The sequence below is a fragment of the Giraffa tippelskirchi genome, chromosome 1 (assembly GCF_054371585.1).
Source record: "Giraffa tippelskirchi isolate mGirTip1 chromosome 1, T2T-mGirTip1v1.2.pri, whole genome shotgun sequence".
Classification (NCBI taxonomy): Eukaryota; Metazoa; Chordata; class Mammalia; order Artiodactyla; family Giraffidae; genus Giraffa; species Giraffa tippelskirchi.
This window is the reverse complement of record NC_137275.1, coordinates 158,079,624-158,101,409: the sequence shown is the minus strand read 5'-3', so window position 1 is coordinate 158,101,409 and position 21,786 is coordinate 158,079,624. Positions and strand designations below refer to the sequence as shown.

Here is a 21,786-nt window from a genome sequence, read left to right as displayed (position 1 = left end):
TTTTCCTTTGCCACTAGACCTCAGAGGATCTGTTCTGTCTTCTGGAGAGTGTCCGAATTTTGGTCCCTAAAGACCATTGACCTTGACAGCTGTGGTGTGATTTTACAATCTGGTATAAAGAGGGACAAACTGGTATAATTAGACATGAGGGTGAATGTTGTTTTCACCTGTGACCTTGAGTGGGTTATTTTGATTTTCATCAATCATTCTGAGTTCAGTCACTCAGTTGTGTCTGACTCTGCAACAGCATGGACTGCAGCACTCCAGGCTTCCCTGTCCATCACCAACTCCCGGAGCTTGCTCAAACTCATGTCCATCGAGTCGGTGGTGCCATCCAACCATCTCATCCTCTGTCATCCCCTTCTCCTCCTGCCTTCAATCTTTCCCAGCATCAGGGTCTTTTCCAATGAGTCAGCTCTTCACATCAGGTGGCCAAAGTATTGGAATTTCAGCTTCAGCATCAGTCCTTCCAATGAATATTCAGGACTGATTTCTTTTAGGATGGACTGGTTGGATCTCCTTGCTGTCCAAGGGACTCTCAAGAGTCTTCTCCAACACCACAGTTCAAAAGCATCAATTCTTTGGTGCTCAGCTTTCTTTATAGTCCAACTCTCACATCCATACATGACTACTGAAAAAACCATAGCTTTGACTAGATGGATCTTTGTTGACAAAGTAATGTCTCTGCTTTTTAATATGCTGTCTAGGTTGGTCATAGCGTTCCTTCTAAGAAACAAGAGTCTTTTAATTTTGTGGCTGCAGTACCATCTGCAGTGATTTTGCAGCCCCCAAAAATAAAGTCTGTCACTGTTTCCATTGTTTCCCCATCTATTTGCCATGATCTTCATTTTCTGAATGTAGAGTTTTAAGCCAACTTTCTCACTCTCCTTTCACTTTCATCAAGAGGCTCTTTAGTTCTTCTTCACTTTCTGCCATAAGGGTGGTGTCATCTGCATATCTGAGGTTATCATAATCTGGAATTTTTCTTATTTGTAAAAGAATAGCAATAGTAGCATCTACCACACAGGATTATTGTAAAAATTAAAAGAGATAATGTAAAAAACTGAGCATGATGACTGGCATATGGTGGGTGTCCAGAGGTTTGGTTCAAAGATCCTCAGTTACCACAAGGATGGTGCACTCTTACACCTCAACTAACAGTGAATCATCAAGAAAGCCCTCAGCCTGGATGTAACCTCCTTCTACCTTTACTGCATTTTCTACGGTCAGCTGGGAGGAGCTCCAGAAACTGACATTAGTCTGAGTTTAATCAATGGGAGGACAGAGAGCTCAACATCCTCATGATCTCCTAGTGTCCTTGGATATCTGCACCCTGAAATCACTACCCCGTGTTTGTTGATCTTTGTGGGCGTGCTTTAATGCGTGTAGGGTCTTTGGGCAATTTGACACCAGTCCCAGTCTTTCTTGCTCTGGCTGAGAGGTGTCCCTCATCCATGGGAAGGCACTCTGCCTGCTTCCTCACCTAGACCAGGGATGACTCGACAGGATGACTCAAACCTTAATTAATTAATTATTAATCCCTTATACCTTTAATGATTGTCTAGCTAGACTATATGGGATCGCAAAGACTATCTATGGGATATATACACGTAGACAGTTTTAGGAAATTAGTTTGTAGATTTTCATCTTCCTTAAATACTCTTTCCCTAAATTGTGCCTGAGAATGTGCCTTCCAGGCAAGGCTCTTGGGGTTCCCCTAAAACACTTCCTCTTTTATTTTTGCTTTACCCACTTCATATAAAGCCTGCCTCTCACCCATCATGAATGTAGTGCTTTGCTCTGAGACGTGAAAACTTCTATAGTGCCAAACAAAAGAATGACTGGAAATACTAATATCTTACAAAATGTAATGACTAACAAATCCTTCAGCAAACCAGGAAGTATCAAATTCTCTGTTTTCAGCAAAATTGAAGGAGTCCCTAACAGAGTTAATAGCTAATAAAAAAAATGAAGTACTTTTGTTATATAAATCATAAGGCTTTCAAAGAATGAAATATTACTATAACTGAACTCCTTCCATGCCCACCTACTTATTCATATGAGCAAGATTCCTTAGCCCTTAGAGCTACAAAAAATGAAAAACAGAAATCGAATTGATGCTGAAGATTGTCTCATTCCAACTGTTAAGTCATTTGCATCCTCATGCACAGATAGAAAATGAGAATCCCATCCATCCCATTAAGAGATATATTTCCATTATACTTTTCTTATGTTTAATAATTGTCAGTATTCATAATATTTGTTTTGATTTTACATGTGCTGATAATAATGGAAATTAGACCTCAATGATGAAGAAAAATTTGAACACTTTAAGCCTCATGGTCACAAGAAAAAAATTTAATTTCAATAGCTATACATTTTTGTTGTTGCAAAGAAACAAAAACATAACCACTAACGGAGTGATCAAACATGTTGCATTAGGCTAAAATTCTGTAGAAGTGGAATGGGAACTGATATTTAAGGAATATTAATAAAAAGAAAAGTTCTGACCATTAGAGTAGAATATATGTATTTTCCTTTTTTTATAAATGTATTTATTTATTATTTATTGGCTGCACTGGATGTTTGTTGCTGTATGTGGACTTTCTCTAGTTGTGGTGTGTGGGTTTCTCATTGCAGTGGCTTCTCTTATTGTGGAGCACAGGTTCAAGGCACATGGGCTTCAGTAGTTGTGGCTCGCAGGCTTAGTAGTTGTGGTGCACAGGCTTAGTTGCTCTGCGGCATGGAGGATCTTCACAGACCAGGGATCGAATGGGTGTCCCCTGCATTGCAAGGAGGATTCTTAACCACTGGACCAGCAAGGAAGCCCTATATTTTTCAGTGGATGGTGGTGCATATTAAAGACACCTTCTTTGATATCTAGGTGACGTTGGATACATCTGTGAAAGAGTGAAATGCCTTACTGAAAATATGTGTTCGTAAAATGCTAAACATTATATATTTTTCCAATATAGAAAACTATGAAATATTCTAAGAATAAACTTAATGAATATGTGAGAAGGAGCACACTGCATCACAATTGTTTTAGAAGGAATGCAAGCAAAAAGGGAAAAAAAAAGGAGGTTGAAGGCAAGCACCTAGCACCTATGGATATTCTGCCCTAATCGGGGGTCTCTGAAAGAAACAGGGGAGATCTGGACCCCCGTTAGGGTGTGCTTAAATAGAACAAGACTAAAGGAAGGATGTGTTTGTCTTTAAAATGCCTGATTTTTGGCATACACTTGAAAATAGATTTATGATATTTTCTTTGATGTCTAGACAACAGTTCATAATAAATATGGTGAAAAGAGGATTGATTTCATAAGGACAGGGAAAAAATACCATATAGCATGGCTAAAGAGTTTATAAAAGACAGTAACAGAAGGCTGCAGTTTTTGAAACGCCAGGTTGCAACACAAGATTAGATATCTGTGAGAGGAAGGCCAGGCGGCATGACGGAAGAGGAGAGCATAGCAGCCCTGAGAAGCCAGGGATTGAGCCCAGCGGTTGAGAACCAGCCTGTGTATGGATCCCAGACAGACACAGAGCAGGAGCTAAGAACAGAAGGGCCAAACCATCCTGAAGGCCTGAGCAGGCTGAGGCTTAGCAGAATTTCTTTAAATCAACAGAAAGGCCCAGGATAGAGTACAACTTCATCAAAAGTGGAGGAAGAAGGCAGCATAGAGAGAAATAGCCTTCACCCTAAGAAGGGGAAGACAAACAGCATAGGGAGGAGACAGATCAAGAGAAACATCTTAGTAGTGAAATGATATCTGTACATTTAGCTTCTAGACCCAGAGAAAAGCATTTGCTAAAAGAACTTAATAATGAGGCTAAATCTCTGCTCTGTCTTTTCTCCCTGGGGAAACAGAAGGGAATAAGGAAAGCCTGAGTTAAGAAAACAATATCCTGAATTTTGAGGGGTAGGAAAGCTCCTGGGAATTACAAACTGTTTAACCTGATGTTCCTCTCTAGGTCATTTAACAGACCAATTGAGAGCAGTCCTAAAATATTTCTTTTAATGACTGCTAGAAACCTGCCAGGACTCTTTAAGGTTAAGGCATTTAAAACTACATTTTTTTTCACCTTAGTTATGGTCATTATGATGATAAAGCAGATAATACTATGTAAGGTAGATAATATAGTACTATAATATATAGTAAAGATAATAAAGCTTATCTTTATTTCAGAAATGCTAAAATTGCCAGTAACATTTGAATCATATAGTCAGAGATAGCAGGATAATAGAAAGCATTTAAACCAGTGGAAACTGAAATCAGAAAGTAGTAATTCTTTTGATGAAACAGACTGAGAAGCCAAATGGAGAATAGTGAGGCAAGTCAGCAATTAGTGAAAGCAGGAAGGGATAATAATTACCAGCACTAATTGACTATTTAATATGTTCTAGGTACCTAATTCATTTATCATTCTAACACTACAGTTAAGGATAAATATTGCTGTGCCTATTTTACAAATGAGGCTTAAGGCTTGACAAGTTACATAAGCAGCACTTAAGTCTAGTCAAAACTTTTGGACTCTAAGGCCCATGTTCTTAACTACTATGTTTACCATGTGTTGTTTTGCTAAACCAGACAAGTAAGTACCAATGGGTTGAAGCTACCATAAGGCAAAATTTGACTTGGTGTAAAGATAATCTTCCCAATGAAAGTTTAACTTTCTTATTGTCTAATCACTGCAAGGACCACTTCTGGAAGTAGGAGCTTCCATTTGTAAGTATACTTAACCAAAAGTTAGTTATCTAGCAGGTTACCAATATCAAGAAAAAAAATATTATTAAAGAGAAAAGGGGACATTTCATAATGATAGAAAAAAATCAATTCAGCAGGAAGATATAACAATCCTAAATGTGTATACATCTAACCATATAGCTTCAAAGTGTATAAAACAAAATTTGACAGATCTAAAAGGAGAAATAAACAAATCCATAATCATATTTGGAGATTTCAACTCATCTCTATTATAACTGGTAGAATACCCAAAAAGAAAACGAAAGAGTAGAGCAGCATTAGCCATCTTGATTGGCTTATATGAAACTCATGCCCAACAACTACAGAATACACATTGTCTTCAAGTGCATGTGAAACATTCATCAAGATAGTCATCTAGCAAAGCTGCTGGAGAAGATACTTCTTGTTGAGCAGGAAGTTAGACTAATTGAATTTTAAGATCACTGCCACCTCTGAAATTCTAAAATTTACTCATATTTTCCTAAGAATATCACCCTCAGTCTAGCTTCCCCATTGTGTGTTGCTGATATGATGTGTTTTCAGCCACTTCCCAAATAAGATGGGGAGACGTCTTTAATGTTATGTAAACGGAAGATGTGGGCTCATGCCCCTCCCCCAGATCTTGCTCATTCTTTTTTAAAAATTTTATTTTATCTTTTCATTGACGAATAATTGATTTACAATGTTATGTTACTTTTGTGTGTGATTCAGTTTTATATGTATGTGTATAGAGGTATGTGGTTGTATATATATATATATATATTCTTTTTCAGATTCTTTTCCATTATAGATTATTACATATATTGAATATAATTTCCTGTGCTATACAGTAACTATTTGTAGTTCATCTATTTTATATATAGTAGTGTATATCTAGGGCTCCCCAAGTGGCTCAGTGGTAAAGAATCCGCTTACCAATACAGGAGACATGAGTTTGATCTCTGGATTGGAAAGAGCCCCTGGAGAAGGACATGTCAACCCACTCCAGTGTTCTTGCCTGGGAAATCCCATGGACAGAGGAGCCTGGAAGGCTATAGTCCATGGGGTCGTAAAGAGTCGGACATGAAGTAGCAGCAGCAGCAGTGATCTATTAATCCCAAACTGCTAAATTATCCCTCTGTCCCATTCCCCTTTAGTAACCATAACTTTGTTTTCTATGTCTATGAATCTACTTCTGTTTTGTAAATAAGTTCATTTGTATCATATTTTTAGATCCCACATATAAGTGATATCATGATATTTGTCTTTGTCTGACTTACTTCAATTAGTATGCTAATCTCTAGTTTCATCCAAGTTGCTGCAACTGACATTATTTAATTGTTTTTTATGGCTGAGTTATATTTTATACACACACACACACACTTTGGCCTTGGAGTACAAAATGAAGTAGGGCAAAGCTAACAAAGTTTTGCCAAGAGAACGCAATGGTCACAGCAAACACCCTCTTCCAACAACACAAGAGAAAACTCTACACACGGACATCACCAGATGGTCAATACCGAAATCAGATTGACTATATTCTTTGAAGCCAAAGATGGAGAAGCTCTATACAGTCAGCAAAAACAAGACCAGGAGCTGACTGTGGCTCAGATCATGAACTCCTTATTGCCAAATTCAGACTTAAGTTGAAGAAAGTAAGGAAAACCACTCAACCATTCAGGTATGACCTAAATCAAAGTCCTTACGATTATACAGTGGAAGTGATGAATAGATTCAAGGGATTAGATCTGATAGAAAGAGTGCCTGAAGAACTATGGATGGAGGTTTGTGACATTGTACAGGAGGCATTGATCAAGACCATCCCCAAGAAAAAGAAATGCAAAAAGGCAAAATGGTTGTCTGAGGAGGCCTTACAAATAGCAGAGATAAGAAGAGAAATGAAAGGCAAAGGAGAAAAGGGATGGTATACCCATTTGAATGCAGAGTTCCAAAGAATAGCAAGGAGATAAGAAAGGCTTCCTCAGTGATCAATGCAAAGAAATAGAGGAAAACAACAGAATGGGAAAGACTAGAGCTCTCTTCAAGAAAATTAGAGCTACCAAGGGAACATTTCATGCAAAGATGGGGACAATAAAGGACAGAAATGGTATGGACCTAACAGAAGCAGAAGATATTAAGAAGAGGTGGCAACAATACACAGAAGAACTATACAAAAAAGATCTTCATGACCCAGATAACCATGATGGTGTGATCACTCACCTAGAGTCAGACATCCTGGAATATGAAGTTAAGTGGGCCTTAGATAGCATCTCTACAAACAAAGCTAGTGAAGGTAATGAAACTGTAGTTGAGCTATTTCAAATCCTAAAAGCTGAGGCTGTGAAAGTGCTGCACTCAATATGCCAGCAAATTTGGAAAACTCAGCCGTGGCCACAAGACTGGAAAAGATAAATTTTCATTCTAATCCCATAGAAGGGCGATGCTAAAGAATGTTCAAACTACTGAACAATTGTACTCATCTCACACGCTAGCAAAGTAATGCTCAAAATTCTCCAAGCCAGGCTTCAACAGTACATGAACTGTGAACTTCCAAATGTTCAAGCTGGATTTAGAAAAGGCAGAGAAACCAAAGATCAAATTGCGAACATCCATTGGATCATAGAAAAAGCAAGAGTTTTTCAGAAAAACATATACTCCTGCATTATTGATTACACCAAAGCCTTTAACTGTGTAGACCACAACAAACTGTGGACAATTTTTAAAGAGATGGAAATACCAGGCCACCTTACCTGCCTCCTGAGAAATCTGTATGCAGGTCAAGAAGCAACAGTTAAAACCAGACATGGAACAACTGGTTCTGAATCAGGAAAGGAGTACGTCAAGGCTGTGTATTGTCACCCTGCTTATTTAACTTATCTGCAGAGTACATCATGCTGGGCTGGATGAAGCACAATCTGGAATCAAGATTGCTGGGAGAAATATCAATAACCTCACATACACAGATGACCACTGTTATGGCAGAAAATGAAGAGGAACTGAAGAGACTCTTGATGAAAGTGAAAGAGGAGAGTGAAAAGGTTGGCTTAAAACTCAACATTCAAAAAACTAAGATCATGGCATCCAGTCCCATCACTTCATGGAAAATAGATGAGGAAACAATGGAAACAGTGACAGACTTTTATTTTCTTGGTCTTCAAAATCACTGCAGATGGTGACTGCAGCCATGAGATTATAAGACTCTTGTTCCTTGGAAGGAATGCTATAACCAACCTGGACAACATATTAAAAAGCAGAGACATTACTTTGCCAACAAAGGTCCATCTAGTCAAAGCTATGGTTTTTCCAGTAGTCATGTATGGATGTGAAAGTTGGACTATAAAGAAAGCTGAGCACCAAAGAATTGATGCTGTTAAACTTGGTGTTGGAGAAGACTTTTGAGAATCCCTTGGGCTGCAAGGAGGTCCAACCAGTCAATCCTAAAGGAAATCAGTCCTGAATATTCTTTGGAAGGACTGATGCTGAAGCTGAAACTCCAATACTTTGGCCACCTGATGGGAAGAACTGACTCATTGGAAAAGACCCTGATGCTGGGAAAGATTGAAGGCAGGAGGAGAAGGGGATGACAGAGGATGAGATGGTTGGATGGCACCACCGACTCGATGGACATGAGTTTGAGCAAGCTCCGGGAGTTGGTGATGGACAGGGAAGTCTGGTTTGCTGTGCAGTCCATGGGTCACAAAGAGTCAGACATGAATGAGTGACTGAACTGAACTGAACACACACATACACCACATCTTCTTTACCAATTCATCTGTCGATGAACATTTATATTCCTTCCATATCTTGGCTATTGTAAATAGTGCTGTTGTGAACATTGCACTGCATGTATTTTTTTCAAATTAGATTTTTCATCTTTTTCAGATATATGCCCACGAGTGGGGTTGCTGGATCATGTAGCAATTCTGCTTTTAGTTTAAGGATCCTCTATACTGTTCTCCATTGTGACTATAGCGATTTACATTCCCACCAATGGTGTAGGACGGTTCCATTTTCTCCACACCCTCTCCAGTATATATTCTCTGTAGACTATTGATGATAGCCATTCTGATTGTGTGAGATGATACTTCATTGCAGTTTTGATTTGCATTTCTCTAATAATTAGCTATGTTGAGCATCTTTTCATGTGCCTGTTGTCCATCTGTAAGTTTTCTTTGAAAAAAATGTCTATTCAGGTGTTCTGCCTATTTTTTAATTGGGTTGTTTGTGTTTTTGATGTTGAGTTCTATGAGCTGTTTGTATATTTTGGAAATTAATCCCTTGTCAGTTGCATCATTTCTTGATTATTCTTTTAGGAGAACATCTCTCCCATCTGCTCCCTTATTTATATAGCCAAAGCCTCAGCCCAGCTCCTGATTCCTGGCCCTCCTACCTCTGAAATCACCTGTCAACTTGGCAGCCAAGATTTGTATCTTGTCCTAAGCTGCCTTGCTGGAGTAGGCCAAGCCCTCATCCATAAGACACTATTCCTATGAATCCATTTATTCTACTTTATGCCCCTCCCAAACCCCAGAGCTTACAGAAATAATCTACAACATACTAGGATGAAATGATAATAAGGGGACATCAAACCGAGGAAAAATAAGTGTAGATAAAGTAACAAAATGAGATAAAATGCATGCTTCAGGTACTATTGGATTGCTAGAGACAGACCAAAACTGGCTCCAAGGAGAGTGATGAGTCTACTCAGTTCAAGTTCTTTGGTAGGCTGCTTCAGAACCTAATTCTTCTCATCTTCTATTTCTGGGTATTCCTAAGTCCCTCTGAAAACATCCCTCTTCCCATATTTGATGCTTCATTCCTAGACTTTTGTACTTACTTAGAGAACCATCCTCTTCTGATGATTCCAATGCAGAATTCAGAATGCTGTACCCATGAAGGGCTTGAGTTCAAGTCCCCTCAGTCACCCCAGATTCCAGCCATTTCCTTATTTATTCCTGGAGTGTGAATTTTGTCTACCACATAGGATCTTTGCATGGTTTAAGTGAGAGGAGGTATATTAAGGGGATGGAGTCAGGTTTAGAGCTACTCACCCCAGTTGTCTCTAAGTTCTTGACTAAGTGAGCTATATCCAGAGTAATTAATAGCCAAATGGGAAATGAGCTCAAGTTTTTAAACTAATAACTGGATGAACACGTAATTTTCTCCTTTTGCCTCTCCCTACATTGAACCTTCTCTTATAATCTGCACTGGAGAACATGACTCAGAATAGGTACTTCTGATTTCTAGTTCCCTTGTCTTAAACTGAGTCCAGATTTGCAAATCAGACCCTGAATTCACTCATCCATCCAGCCTCATAGATAAGAAAAATCTGCCCCACCACTCAGTCACAAACAGAAGCTGGAGTAGTGTGAGTGAGGAAAATGTGAGAGCTTTTTGAGGCAGGCATCCCAGCAGGCCTGGCCAAGTGTGCCTAGTGGCATGGAAAAGAGAACTTCAAAAAAAAGGTCACAGGTTATAAACAGCTCTTCGAGGTGCAGTCATCTGCTCTCTGGTGACCCATGACCCAGTGAGTGAAGCAGAAGACCCAGGTTCAATCCCTGGGTGGGGAAGATCCTCTGGAGAAGGAAATGGTTATGCACTCCAGTATTCTTGCCTGGAGAATTCCATGGACAGGGGAACCTGGCAGGCTACAGTTAATGGGGTCGCAAAGAGTCAGAGACGACCGAGTGACTAACACAATCAAATTAGCAACTCATAACATAGAGACCGGAGAAGGCAATGGCACCCCACTCCAGTACTCTTGCCTGGAAAATCCCATGGATGGAGGAGCCTGGTAGGCTACAGTCCATGGGGTAGCTAGGAGTCAGACACGACTGAGCGACTTCCCTTTCACTTTTCCCTTTCATGCACTGGAGAAGGAAATGGCAGCCCACTCCAGTATTCTTGCCTAGAGAATCCCAGGGGTGGCGGAGCCTGGTGGGCTGCCGTCTATGGGGTCGCACAGAGTCGGACACGACTGAAGCGACTTAGCAGCAGCAGCAGCAGCAGCAACATAGAGACACACAAGGGAGGCTCTCAAAAAGCAAAAGTTGTGTAGAGGGGCTTGAATATTCCTTCCACCTCTACAGAATGTAAAAGTGCAGAACATGAACTCAGTACCTACAAAACACTTAGTAAGTCATATATATTTGATGTTTTCCAAGTGGCTGTTACCACTATTTTAGTAGAAAAATCACTTTGCACCATTTGTACTCATTTATACTCCTCCCAAAAATTTAAGAAAAAAATATTTATTCATATCTGGGCCATATATACATCTTTACTTCAAAGATTGTATCAAAATTCTATTTCTTAAAGAAAGTATTTCCTACCTAATGAAAGCTAGTGCCCACCCCCTCTTCCTTTCACCAAAAATCAACAGGTTACTTTTCACACTCCCTTGTACTTGCATATGTGGTTAACATTTATTTTTAGCTATAGTCTAAAACAGTTGGACAATTTGTCCTTGTGTCTTCCTGGTGCTCTCAGTGTCACTTGTATTTATTTTAGATCTCAGTTTTCTAAAGGGCAGGGAGGAATATCTGGTTAATATATTCAGCATCCACTGCACAGAATGGTGTGTATGTGTGCGCGTGTGTGTGTGCGTATGTGCGTGTGCGTGCATGGGGGGGTATTAGAGAGGAGAAATAACTAATAAATATGCTGTATTCTTGAATATTGATAGAATCTAGGTCTTTAAAAAATAATAGCACTCATCATGTACCTACTGTACTTGTCCTTTTCTGAGCACTTTACATGTATTAACTCATTTCATCTTCCAAGTGTTGCCAGAGCTGCTCCAGGTCTTTGCTCAAAACCCATCAATCCCCACCTTCAGCAGAAGTGAACATAAATCTTTACATTAAAGGGTCCAGAGATAAGAAAGGAAGTTGCAAACAAAAGCAAATAAACAACACAAAAAAACTCAAATCCAGATGGAACCAGCTGGGGCCAAGATGGCAATGAATCTGACCTCCAACAGTTGTCTAGGTCTTTATTTTTCTCTCCTCCTAATCTCAAAGAAGACAGAGGAAAGAGGGAAGTGGAAAGAAAACTTCCTCCTGAAGATCTTAGAAAAAGTACTAAATAAAGTGGGATGTAGGGGTTATCTAATGATTTTGTTTATCCATCCTCTTTTTTTCTCCAGTCTCTGACTGTGAGATAATTTACAGCCACAGATTGTGATAGGATAAAGCACCACTGAGATTTGGAATCAAGCTTCGATTGTGCATAATTGGCTCCACCAGTTAATAACCCTGTGACTTAGAGTGAAATAAACCTCTCTAGCCTCAATTACCTTCAACAAAAATTGGGAATATTGACAATGCTGTTTTGTTGTAAAAATTAAATAATTAAGTGATGTAAAAGAGCATGATATCTGGGACACAGGAAATGTTTTAAAAGTTAAAACCATTATTATTTAATATTGATAATGATAATTTATTTCATATGACATTAAGTACAGGGATCTATAGAAATCAGAGAAGAGAGAATTATTTGTTCACTTTTTTTTTGTCCCAGCTTCCTACAAGAAAATAAACACTAGCTACCTCAAGGTCCCAGGGACAGATGAGGTGAAGCTCACCTGCCAGGCTGAAGGCTATCCCCTGGCAGAAGTGTCTTGGCCAAACATCAGTATTCCTGCCAACACCAGCCACACCAAGACCTCTGAAGGCCTCTACCAGGTTACCAGTGTTCTGCGCCTAAAGCCACACCCTGGCAGGAATTTCAGCTGTGTGTTCTGGAATGCCAATATAAAAGAACTCACTTCAGCCACCATTGTCCAAGGTAAGAGCTGCCCACCCTTCCTAGCTCTACCAATCAGGGTTTAGGCAAGAAATGGATGGCACAGTCAGAAGGAGTAACCTGAAAAGAGTGTAATAAAGGGAGTGATTAAGGTTTAGAGAAACTACTAAAAGTAGTATAGAGCACCTGGGACTTCAAAAGCTGTACTGCCCCGCCCCCAGGAGAGGCTGCTGGAACCTGGAAAAGGGACCTGGGGCCCCCAGTACAGGGGTGCTGCCACCAGCAGCCACTCCCAAGAGCAAAAGGTGATGAATGGATGCCCCAACCTTGTTCTCCCACCCTCCAGTCTCCTGCTGGAGCCTCCCACTGGCAGAACAAGGAAGTCCTCTGATACGTTCATAAGGTCAGCCTCTCAGGGCTTAGAATAGAGTGTTAGAGTGCTGTGAATGGACCCAAAGAAGAAACTGAAAATACCCAGCATAAGACTGATCACTTTGATTCAGGCATAATGCCATGAGTCAGCAGTATGAATATTACTTTGCTGGCTTTTCTGCCAGCCAAGTGGTTTTAGAGTTTTCCAGGAAAACTGACCTCTTTAAAATAATCATTTATAGACTTCTATGGCTATGCTGAATCCTATACTTTAGAACTTCATGCATCAGTAAAATTTATAACAGCTCTCATAGTGTGCTAATTTTTTATCTGGTAAGAACATTCATTTGACAAATAATAGCACCTAACATTTAGTATCAGATCATTTAGTATCAGCTAACATTTAGTATCATAATCATTTTATGAGACAAGTCATTTTTTTGCAGAGGCATAAGTCTCCTATTGTTCCACAACCATCATGGGCTTTATTTTTAAGAATTTTATTTATTTATTTAGCTATGTCAGGCCTTAGTTGTGGCATGTGGATCTTTCCTTTAAATGCATGGACTCTCTAGTTGAGGCGCACAGGCTTAGTTGCCCCAGGATATGTAGGATCTTAGTTCCCCGAGCAGGAATCGAACTCATATCCCTGCATTGCGAGGTGGATTTTTTAGCACTGGAACACCAGGGAAGCCCCCACTGTGGGCTTTAGACAACACAAATTTATTTGCTCACACTTCTGGAGGTCAGAAGTCTGAAAAGAGCTTTACTGGGCTCAAATCAAGGTGTCACGGGATTGTAGCGGCTCTAAGAGAGAATTCATTCTCTGGATTTCTCCACCTTTGGGAGGCCACCTGCATGCCTTGGCACATGGCCTTTTCTTCCACCTCCAAAGCCAGCATTAGATTTCTACTTCTGTCATCACATCTTTCTTTAACTCTCTTGCCTCTCTCTTCTACCTCTTAAGGACCCTTGTGATTACATTAGATGCCTCCCCCCAATACATACCTCAACCTGATAATTCAGGATAGTTTTCCCATTTCAAGGTCCTTAAATAATCACATCTGCACAATCCTTTGTTATGTAGGGTAATGCATTCACAGGTTTCAGAACATGGACATCTTTAAGAGGAGCCATTATTCTGCTATCTTACCAATAAAGGATATAATTTCAGAACAAAGACAGTCCTTAGTAGTGATTAAATTTGACTTTACAGAAGATTTGCTATATTGTCATTATATTCCACTATTTACTCTCTATCTTAGTTAGATAAAAGAGCCTATGATGAGGACTTGTGTGGCATGCAGGCATTTAGGTGGTGACCCCAAGGGGCAGAAGTGAGAGATTCAAAAATTAAGACAGGAAAGAAGGAAGAGAAAATAGAAGGGTGCATTATCCCAATTGTTGGCATGAACAGTAGAAGCTGAAATACTCAAGAACTTCATGAGAAGTATATAGATCATCTCCTGATGTTTACTCAAAGAGCTTCAGACTGAAGGACTAATCTATCTTCTTTTACCCCCAGTGGTGAGCAGTTGTCCCCAGGAGTGTAACTTCCTTCTGCTGTGAGCTATGCATGCATGTGGGCTGAGAAAGGTCCCCCCAGCATCTATGGCATCAAAGTCATTTCAGGCAGAAAGCAATGTGTCCACCTGAGGGAGTCACTGACCGTGAAGTGAGTTGAGGCCCACCCAGAATTCTACCCAATGTGTGGCTAAACTCAGAAGAGAGGCTGAGAGAAAGTGAGGCAGGACGACAGTAGTCGATCCCTTGCGCTGCTCAAGTCTGTCCCTTCATGCCCTATATTCAAACTACTGTCTCCGAGCCTTTGGGCAGGGAAGTAGCTACTATTCTCTGCACAAAATACATATACCAGAGTTCATGAAACAAGTTACAGTTTCTGCTGCTGCAACTGATCCCAAGCCATAGTTGAAATTTGTCATCTCTCTCATCCAGCATACATTCTAGCTTTCCCTCACTCAGCATTTCAGATGGAATAGTTTGTTTGCCTAGAGGGTGGAGGGAAGGAGGGGTGTGGGGGTGACTCAGACTTTCAACACTGGGAGACCTGAGCCCTTAGTCACCCCACCCTCAGCAGACTGCAGTTGCTTTTTCATTGTTATCACTGGGTATGAAAGTAACAAGACTCAGAGAATCAGTGGATCCCTGAGTTCCAGACAGTCTTCCCTGCCTCCATTGTGTAGCAGCATTGGAGTTCTTCATGGGAACAATTACTTTGCCAACAAAGGTCCATATAGTCAAAGCTATGGTTTTTTCAGCAGTTATATATGGATGTGAGAGTTGGACCATAAAGAAAGCTGAGCACCAAAGAATTGATGCTTTTGAACTGTGGTGTTGGAAAAGATCTTGAGAGTCCTTTGGACTGCAAGGAGATCAAACCAGTCAATCCTAAAGGAAATCAATCCTGAATATTCATTGGAAGGCCTGATGCTGAAGCTCCAATACTTTGGCCACCTGATGCGAAGAACTGACTCATTAGAAAAGGCCCTGATGCTGGGAAAGATTGAAGGCAGGAGGAGAAGAGGATGACAGGATGAGATGGTTGGATGGCACCACTAAATCAATGGATGTGAGTTGAGTGAGCTCTGGGAGATGGCGAAGGACAGAGAAGCCTGACGTGCTGCAGTCCACGGGGTCACAAAGAGTCAAACACGACTGAGAGACTGAACAGCAACAACATGGGAATCAAGATCAGTTCCTCTACCAGTATTATGATTCTTTGCTTTGCCCGCTGGTCTGACAGTGGATAGAGCTCAAGCTGACTAGGCAGTAGCTATAACTTTACATGCAGTAGAACATGTCCCTTGGTACACAGCATCATTGGTAGAAGTATTGGCCACTAGGGAACTGGAACTTTAATCCAGGGAAACATAAATTTGTGGATAGGAGAAGCAAAAACTCTACAAGTAGGTCACTGGAAAAAGTCATGAGAGGAAACAACCCTCAGCATTGGGGAAGCCCTGGCACAAAAGCAGCACACTGTTGAGGCATGACTGTCAGGGAGAAGTGAGTTAGAACCTGCACAGAACCATCCATCATTCAGCCACATTCAGCCGTGGCTGAAATCAGGTGGGACAGACAGAATATGAGTTCGGGCACCAGAGATACCTGCTCTATCTCAAATTAAATTTTGTCATGGACTGGCGCTGATCCACAGGCCAGTCAGAGAACTTTGAAATGACTCAGTGCCCATCTCATCATTAATTTCCTAGCATTTTTTTTCTAGAAAATAAAATCCTCCCTGATATAGTTTTCAGAGGCAGCCAACTCCATTGTCATTCCAAACCCCCATTTCCCTACCTCCCCACACTTCACTACACAATTGCAACATTAAAGTTAGCCCAGCTTCTTTCTAAGTTATTATGATGAAGTGAGAAAGCAAAGAGAGGATTCATGCTAAGGATATGGACAGAAATGAAGACATTATAAGTGCACCATTTTGAGGACCAACTTTAAGTGAAAATAATGAATTAGGCAAGTTGACCTTTCAACATTCTCTGCATCTCCTTTTATCACAACTAAGACCACCAGACTTGTCACCTTATAAAAACTGAGCTATAACTATTTTGTACCAGAGCCTCACAGGCTCGAATATTAATAATCCCTGGGGAATTGGTTTTCTCCAAAAATTGTTTAGTCAACTTTCCTTTGTTATATAGAATTTTCTGTCTGGTTAAGTGTTGGCCAATATTGGATGAAATGTGGTTTTCTAGAGTGATACTTACATAAGGATCTTCAGTGGGAAACAAGGGCCTGGATGAGAAGAATCTGGAAATAACTACAACATACCCTTGTCATCGCTGATTACATCACTATTTTTCTCTTCATAGTAGAGAGGTGGAAGGGCAGACTGACCATTCGTCTAGAAGCCTTAAGGCAGTGAGAAGTTAAGAATGCAGTAAGCTTGCCCTTCTCTCCATGCGGAGAGACCTAATAGTAGAGTCAACAATTGTGGGAGGGACCTGTGGGGTCTGCATCAGGGCTTGGGAGCTCCTAGGATATTGCTCATGAATGCAGCCAGCAGGGAGATGGAAGAATCTTTGTGCAGTTAGATTCTCTCGGTTGAGAGTCCCTCTCAGCTCTATATCCATCCTGCCCCCAGACACGGATCCTCTGCTCCAAGTAGTACCCTTTCCTCACCCTATACTCTCTGAACCTACTTGCACCTCTCTGGTCACCATGATGTTTTTCCTCAGGCAGTTTCTTCCACACAAAATATCATTCTTCATTGTCTTCACCAGCTCTCGGAGTAGCTCAGGTAACTTCAGAGTACAAGGCATCTTTCCCTCATCTCACCTTCTAGACCTATTTCTTTGCTTGCCTGCAACTGTACTTGTCTTTTCTCTTTCATTGCTCTTTTATTGTCCATGCATTTTAATTGTTCACATGAGTCTTCTTTATATCCAAACTAAAGCAAAACCTGAGTGCTCTGCCCATGGTAAGTGCTCAGTAAATGTTAGATAAATGGCTTGGAGACTTACTCTTGGACTACCCCAGTCCCATCATCCCAGCTGCCAGTCTGTGTGGATACAAATGATTGCCTAGTTTGTGACACAAATACCGGCAACAAAATGACCAAAGTCACACATCCTCCCACGGGTTCCCTGCTCCTGTTTCTCAAAAACATTTTTAAGTTGTCTTATGACTGTGCCCTTTCTCATAAATTGGCTGCTCACTGCTGACTTCTGTGACCCACACATACTTCTTCAGAAGTCAATGAATAAAACACGTAGAGCAGTGAGAGTCTGGGGTGGGAGGTGCTCCAGTAGCTCCAGAATAGATGATTGAACATCCTAATTTTCAATCAGAAATTAAGGAGCAGTGACACCATTTTCCTTTTGAAACAGGGTTCCTTCCACTCGGCCAGCGATGCATTTTCATTAGGAAATATAATGAGATGGGAGCACAGGAAATAACTATAATAAGACCCTTGTAGGTCTGGCAGAGAAGCTCTCCCAGGAGACTTGGAGATGACTCTCTGGCAGTGCTCAGGAGCACAGGCTCTGAGGTCAGATGGACTAGAATTTCAAATCCTCTCTCTGCTACCTACTAGCTTTGAGAACATGAACATATGACTGAGCCACCCCAGAACTCAGCCTCTCATCTGTAGAATAAGGATAAATGGTGGATACCTAATAGAGTTATCATGAGGATTAAATGAAATATGTAAAGTCCTTAGCAGTCAGAAAGGATAGAAACAGGAAAAAAACAAAAACAAAAAACATGGTTTGTCCAGCAAGAAGCTTGGTTTCCTTATAAGTGCATGAGACTGTGGATAAGGACAAATCCAATATTTTTCCCACTGCATCAGGACATCGCATTGTTAAGTAGCATGCAATCATTATAAAACAATCTAGAATAATATGCATTAGGATTTAGGCTAAGAGACCTCAAAATATAGTGGCTTAAAGCAGGAGTATACTTCTCTCTGATGTCACATTCAGAGATAGAAGATGGGTCAGAGCAGGTAAGTTGCTGTATTCTATAAAGTCATTCAGTAATCTAGGTTCTTTCCATCTTATTGCTCTGGCACTCTCCAGAATGTTGCCCTGTTGAACTGTCAAAGCTGGGTCACTGCCACAGAAAGAAAAAGATACACCCATTGTTTGAAGGCCAGGACACAAAAAACTCATTCTCTAGGCCTGAACTTAGTTCACATGGCTGGCCACATCTTGCTGCAGGAAAGGCTTAGACATGTAGTCTCAGAGAAACCATGTGTCCAGCTAACACCTAGCTAATACTAGAGAAGAAACAGAGGATGGATTTAGCAGTCTGCCACAAGATTTAACTAATGATAAGAAAGATTGGGCAAGGTAGACTAGATGGACAGATAGTCAATTGAGTCCAACAAATTCTTATTGACCCCTTTCATGTAGCTGGTGCTTGGCTCTATAGGGAATTCAGAGATGACTTTGCAGAAGTCTTTGTAACTTCATGTACTTACATTCTAAGCAGGCTGATGTCTTACTGCATGTTCAGTGTTAGAAAATCTTTAAGAATAAGTAGAACTTGTGTATGGAAGGAACTGTGAGGGAAACTTACAGGACAAGGGTTTGCATAAAGGCACTGAGGTAAGGACATCTCCTTCTGTGGGGACAGTAAGAACTCCTTGACTTATGGTGCTACATGCAGCAAGTACATAATAAGCACTTCCTGCGTGTGTGTGCTCAGTCTCTCAGTTGTGTCCAACTCTTTGCAACCCCATGGACTATAACCCACCAGTCTCCTCCATCCATGGAGTTTTCCAGGCAAGAATACTGAAGTAGGTTGCCATTTCCTATTCCAGGGGATATTCCCAATCCAGGGATTGAAACTGCATCTCTTGTATCTCCTGCATTGGCAGGCAGATTCTTTACTACTGTGCCACCTGGGAAGCCCCAGTAAGCACTTCCAAGAAGATATTAGTTACTATGGGTTATGTGTGGTAAGGGCTGTTAACTAGATGTATTATGATGATTATTCACAGTGTATACAAATATTAAATCGTTATGTTGTATGCCTGAAACTAATATGTTATATGACAATTATACCTCAATTAAAATTTTTAAATATGAATTATCCAACATTTAGATGAACCAAACTTCTTAATGCTTTTTATCTTTATGTTCACTACAGTCTTAAACTTAGAGATAAATACCTGTGGAGCCTGAGCTTTGGGTCAGACAGATCTGGGTTTGCAGTCCTGGTTTGGCCACTTACTTAGCAGTGACGTGTGCATGTGTGCTCAGTCACTAAATCGTGTCCGTCCCTTTGTGACCCCATAGACTTCACCCTGCCAGGCTCCTCTGTCCAAGGGATTTCCCAGGCAAGAGTACTGGAGTGGGTTTCCATTTCCTTCTCCAGGGGATCTTCCCGACCCAGGAATCGAACCCGCGTCTCCTACTTGGCAAATGGATTCTTTACCACTGAGCCACCAGCCCATTAGCAGTGATGACCTTAGATCTTGGAGCCTTACTTCCTCAACTCTAAGATGAGAGCCTCAAATTAAATGACATCTAGTCCCTTCTTAGCTAAAACTCTCTGTGGTTCTCAGATAGCACTATGATGGGGGAGGGGGAAGACAGATGGCAGGACTGAGCCCTTCCTCAAGAGCAGTTTTGCCAGACTTTTCCAGGACCAGGCTATGATGTTTATTCTTTTTTTGGCCATACCCAGTCCCTCAGCAGTGAGAGTGCAGACTCCCAACCACTGAACAGCCAGGGAATTCCCTGTTATGTTTATTCTTTATGAGTTACTCCATAAGGCAAAATTCAGCCTGTTGGAAAGGGCACAGTTTACTTGAGTATGCTTCCATCTCCCTGTAGTGAACCCCCATCCAGGCCTGTCCTTGGTCAGTCTGGAGCCCTCATTCTAACCAGAGCACTCCTTTACAAGGCTTTCCCCAGCCTCCAAACTTACTCTTCTCATCCACCTTTCTACTAAACTCATCTTTTCCTCAGTGCCAGACCTTGATTTCTGAGAAAAGGAAAATGGCTAGTTGTAATGATTCACATTAAGGTATGATATTCTCTTTTTTCAAAAGGATCCTCTTAATCCTGGAGATTGAATAACTGATCAGATATATTCTAAGCATCATGAATGCTTGACAGTGGAGGGGGAGACATATTTGGGCTGAGGGACTATCCTACTGTAAAAAGAGAGATGATGAAGGAGAAAGAGCAAGGGAGGAAGGAAGAAAAAGAAAGAAAGGAAGGAGAAGGAAGGAAAGGAGGGAGGAAGGAAGAAGAGAAAGAACGAAAACATAATATAATAGGTATATAAGAATGGTGAAAAACATGGAATGTGGAATCGGGCAGCCTGGACTATATCTCAGCTATGTCACTTAATGTGTAATTTTAGGAAAGTGTGCTAGGTCTCTGTGCCTCACTTTCTTCATCAGTAAAATGAGGGTTATAGTACAGCCTGCCTCATAGTGTGGTCATGAAGAGTAAAGGAGCTAATACAGACGTCATTCATATACATACAGCATTCATAGAAAAATACCTGGCATGGAGTAAATGCTCAATGCAAGTTGTCCATGTTGGTTATAACTCACTTACTTGGCTACATTGCTGGTTTGCCTCTGAGTTACCATACAATGGGATTCTGGTGCTTTTTCTTTCTGCCAGGTCCTATGGAAGACCCCAAGATCCCTCCATCTTCACTGCTTCATGTTTTCATTCTCTCTTTCGTCATTACTCTCATGTTCATAGCCACAATGGTAGCCCTAAGAAAACGACTCTGCCAGAAGTTGTATTCTGGAGAAGGTAAGTGAGTTTTATTCATGGTAACCAAGTAGACTGGGTGTCTGCAGTGTGAGGCCCTGCTTGGCCCCACTGACCTGTAGCTTCACACTGTGTCCACTCAGGGCTCACAAATTTCCTGATGATTGTTCCCCAGAAGAAAATGCCTCTGGTCTTCAGTAAGATGCAATATTTTTTTGAATAAAAATAAAAATATTCTAAAAATATTGATATTAAAAAATATTTTTTGAATAAAAAAATTAAAAAGTAAAAATTAAAAAACTGAATATTTTTAAATGACTGTTTCATTCCTGTAGCTGAAATGGTTTGCTTTGTTCTTTGAGCCAAGAAGTGTCGTCAGCCTCATGAGATCATGATTATTTGGGCAATGCAGACGGTTGTACAGTCAGAGTTCACTGATGGGAGGATGGCAGGATCCTTCACGAGGACTCCTTTAGTTCTCATTCCTCCTTTGCTCATTCTGGGTCTGAGCTGGGCTGAGCCATCCTCTTCCCCACAGGAATCTGAATCTTCTGGTTGAGTAAGGAATGGAAAGAAGTGTGAGGCCATCTGGCGTAGGGAAAACACCTGACTGGTGGTACCCTGAGATCTTTCAGCATCTCCCTCCTCAGCCCATCACAGGCTCACCAACCCACTCCCATTCCACTGTGACAGTGAGACAGAGCATGCCTGTGGTG

At 40.9% G+C, this 21,786-nt stretch overlaps 1 protein-coding gene across 5 annotated transcripts in view; it reads left to right on the top strand.

Moving 5' to 3' along the window:
• PDCD1LG2 (programmed cell death 1 ligand 2) overlaps nt 1-21,786 on the top strand; it is a 155,491-nt gene that overhangs the window by 55,533 nt on the left and 78,172 nt on the right. For all 5 annotated transcript variants that reach the window (XM_081501836.1, XM_081501857.1, XM_081501848.1 and 2 more), the window contains 2 exons: nt 12,249-12,515; nt 20,975-21,112. In XM_081501836.1, coding sequence (XP_081357962.1) covers nt 12,249-12,515; nt 20,975-21,112 — 405 coding nt within the window. The remainder of the gene's footprint in view (nt 1-12,248; nt 12,516-20,974; nt 21,113-21,786) is intronic.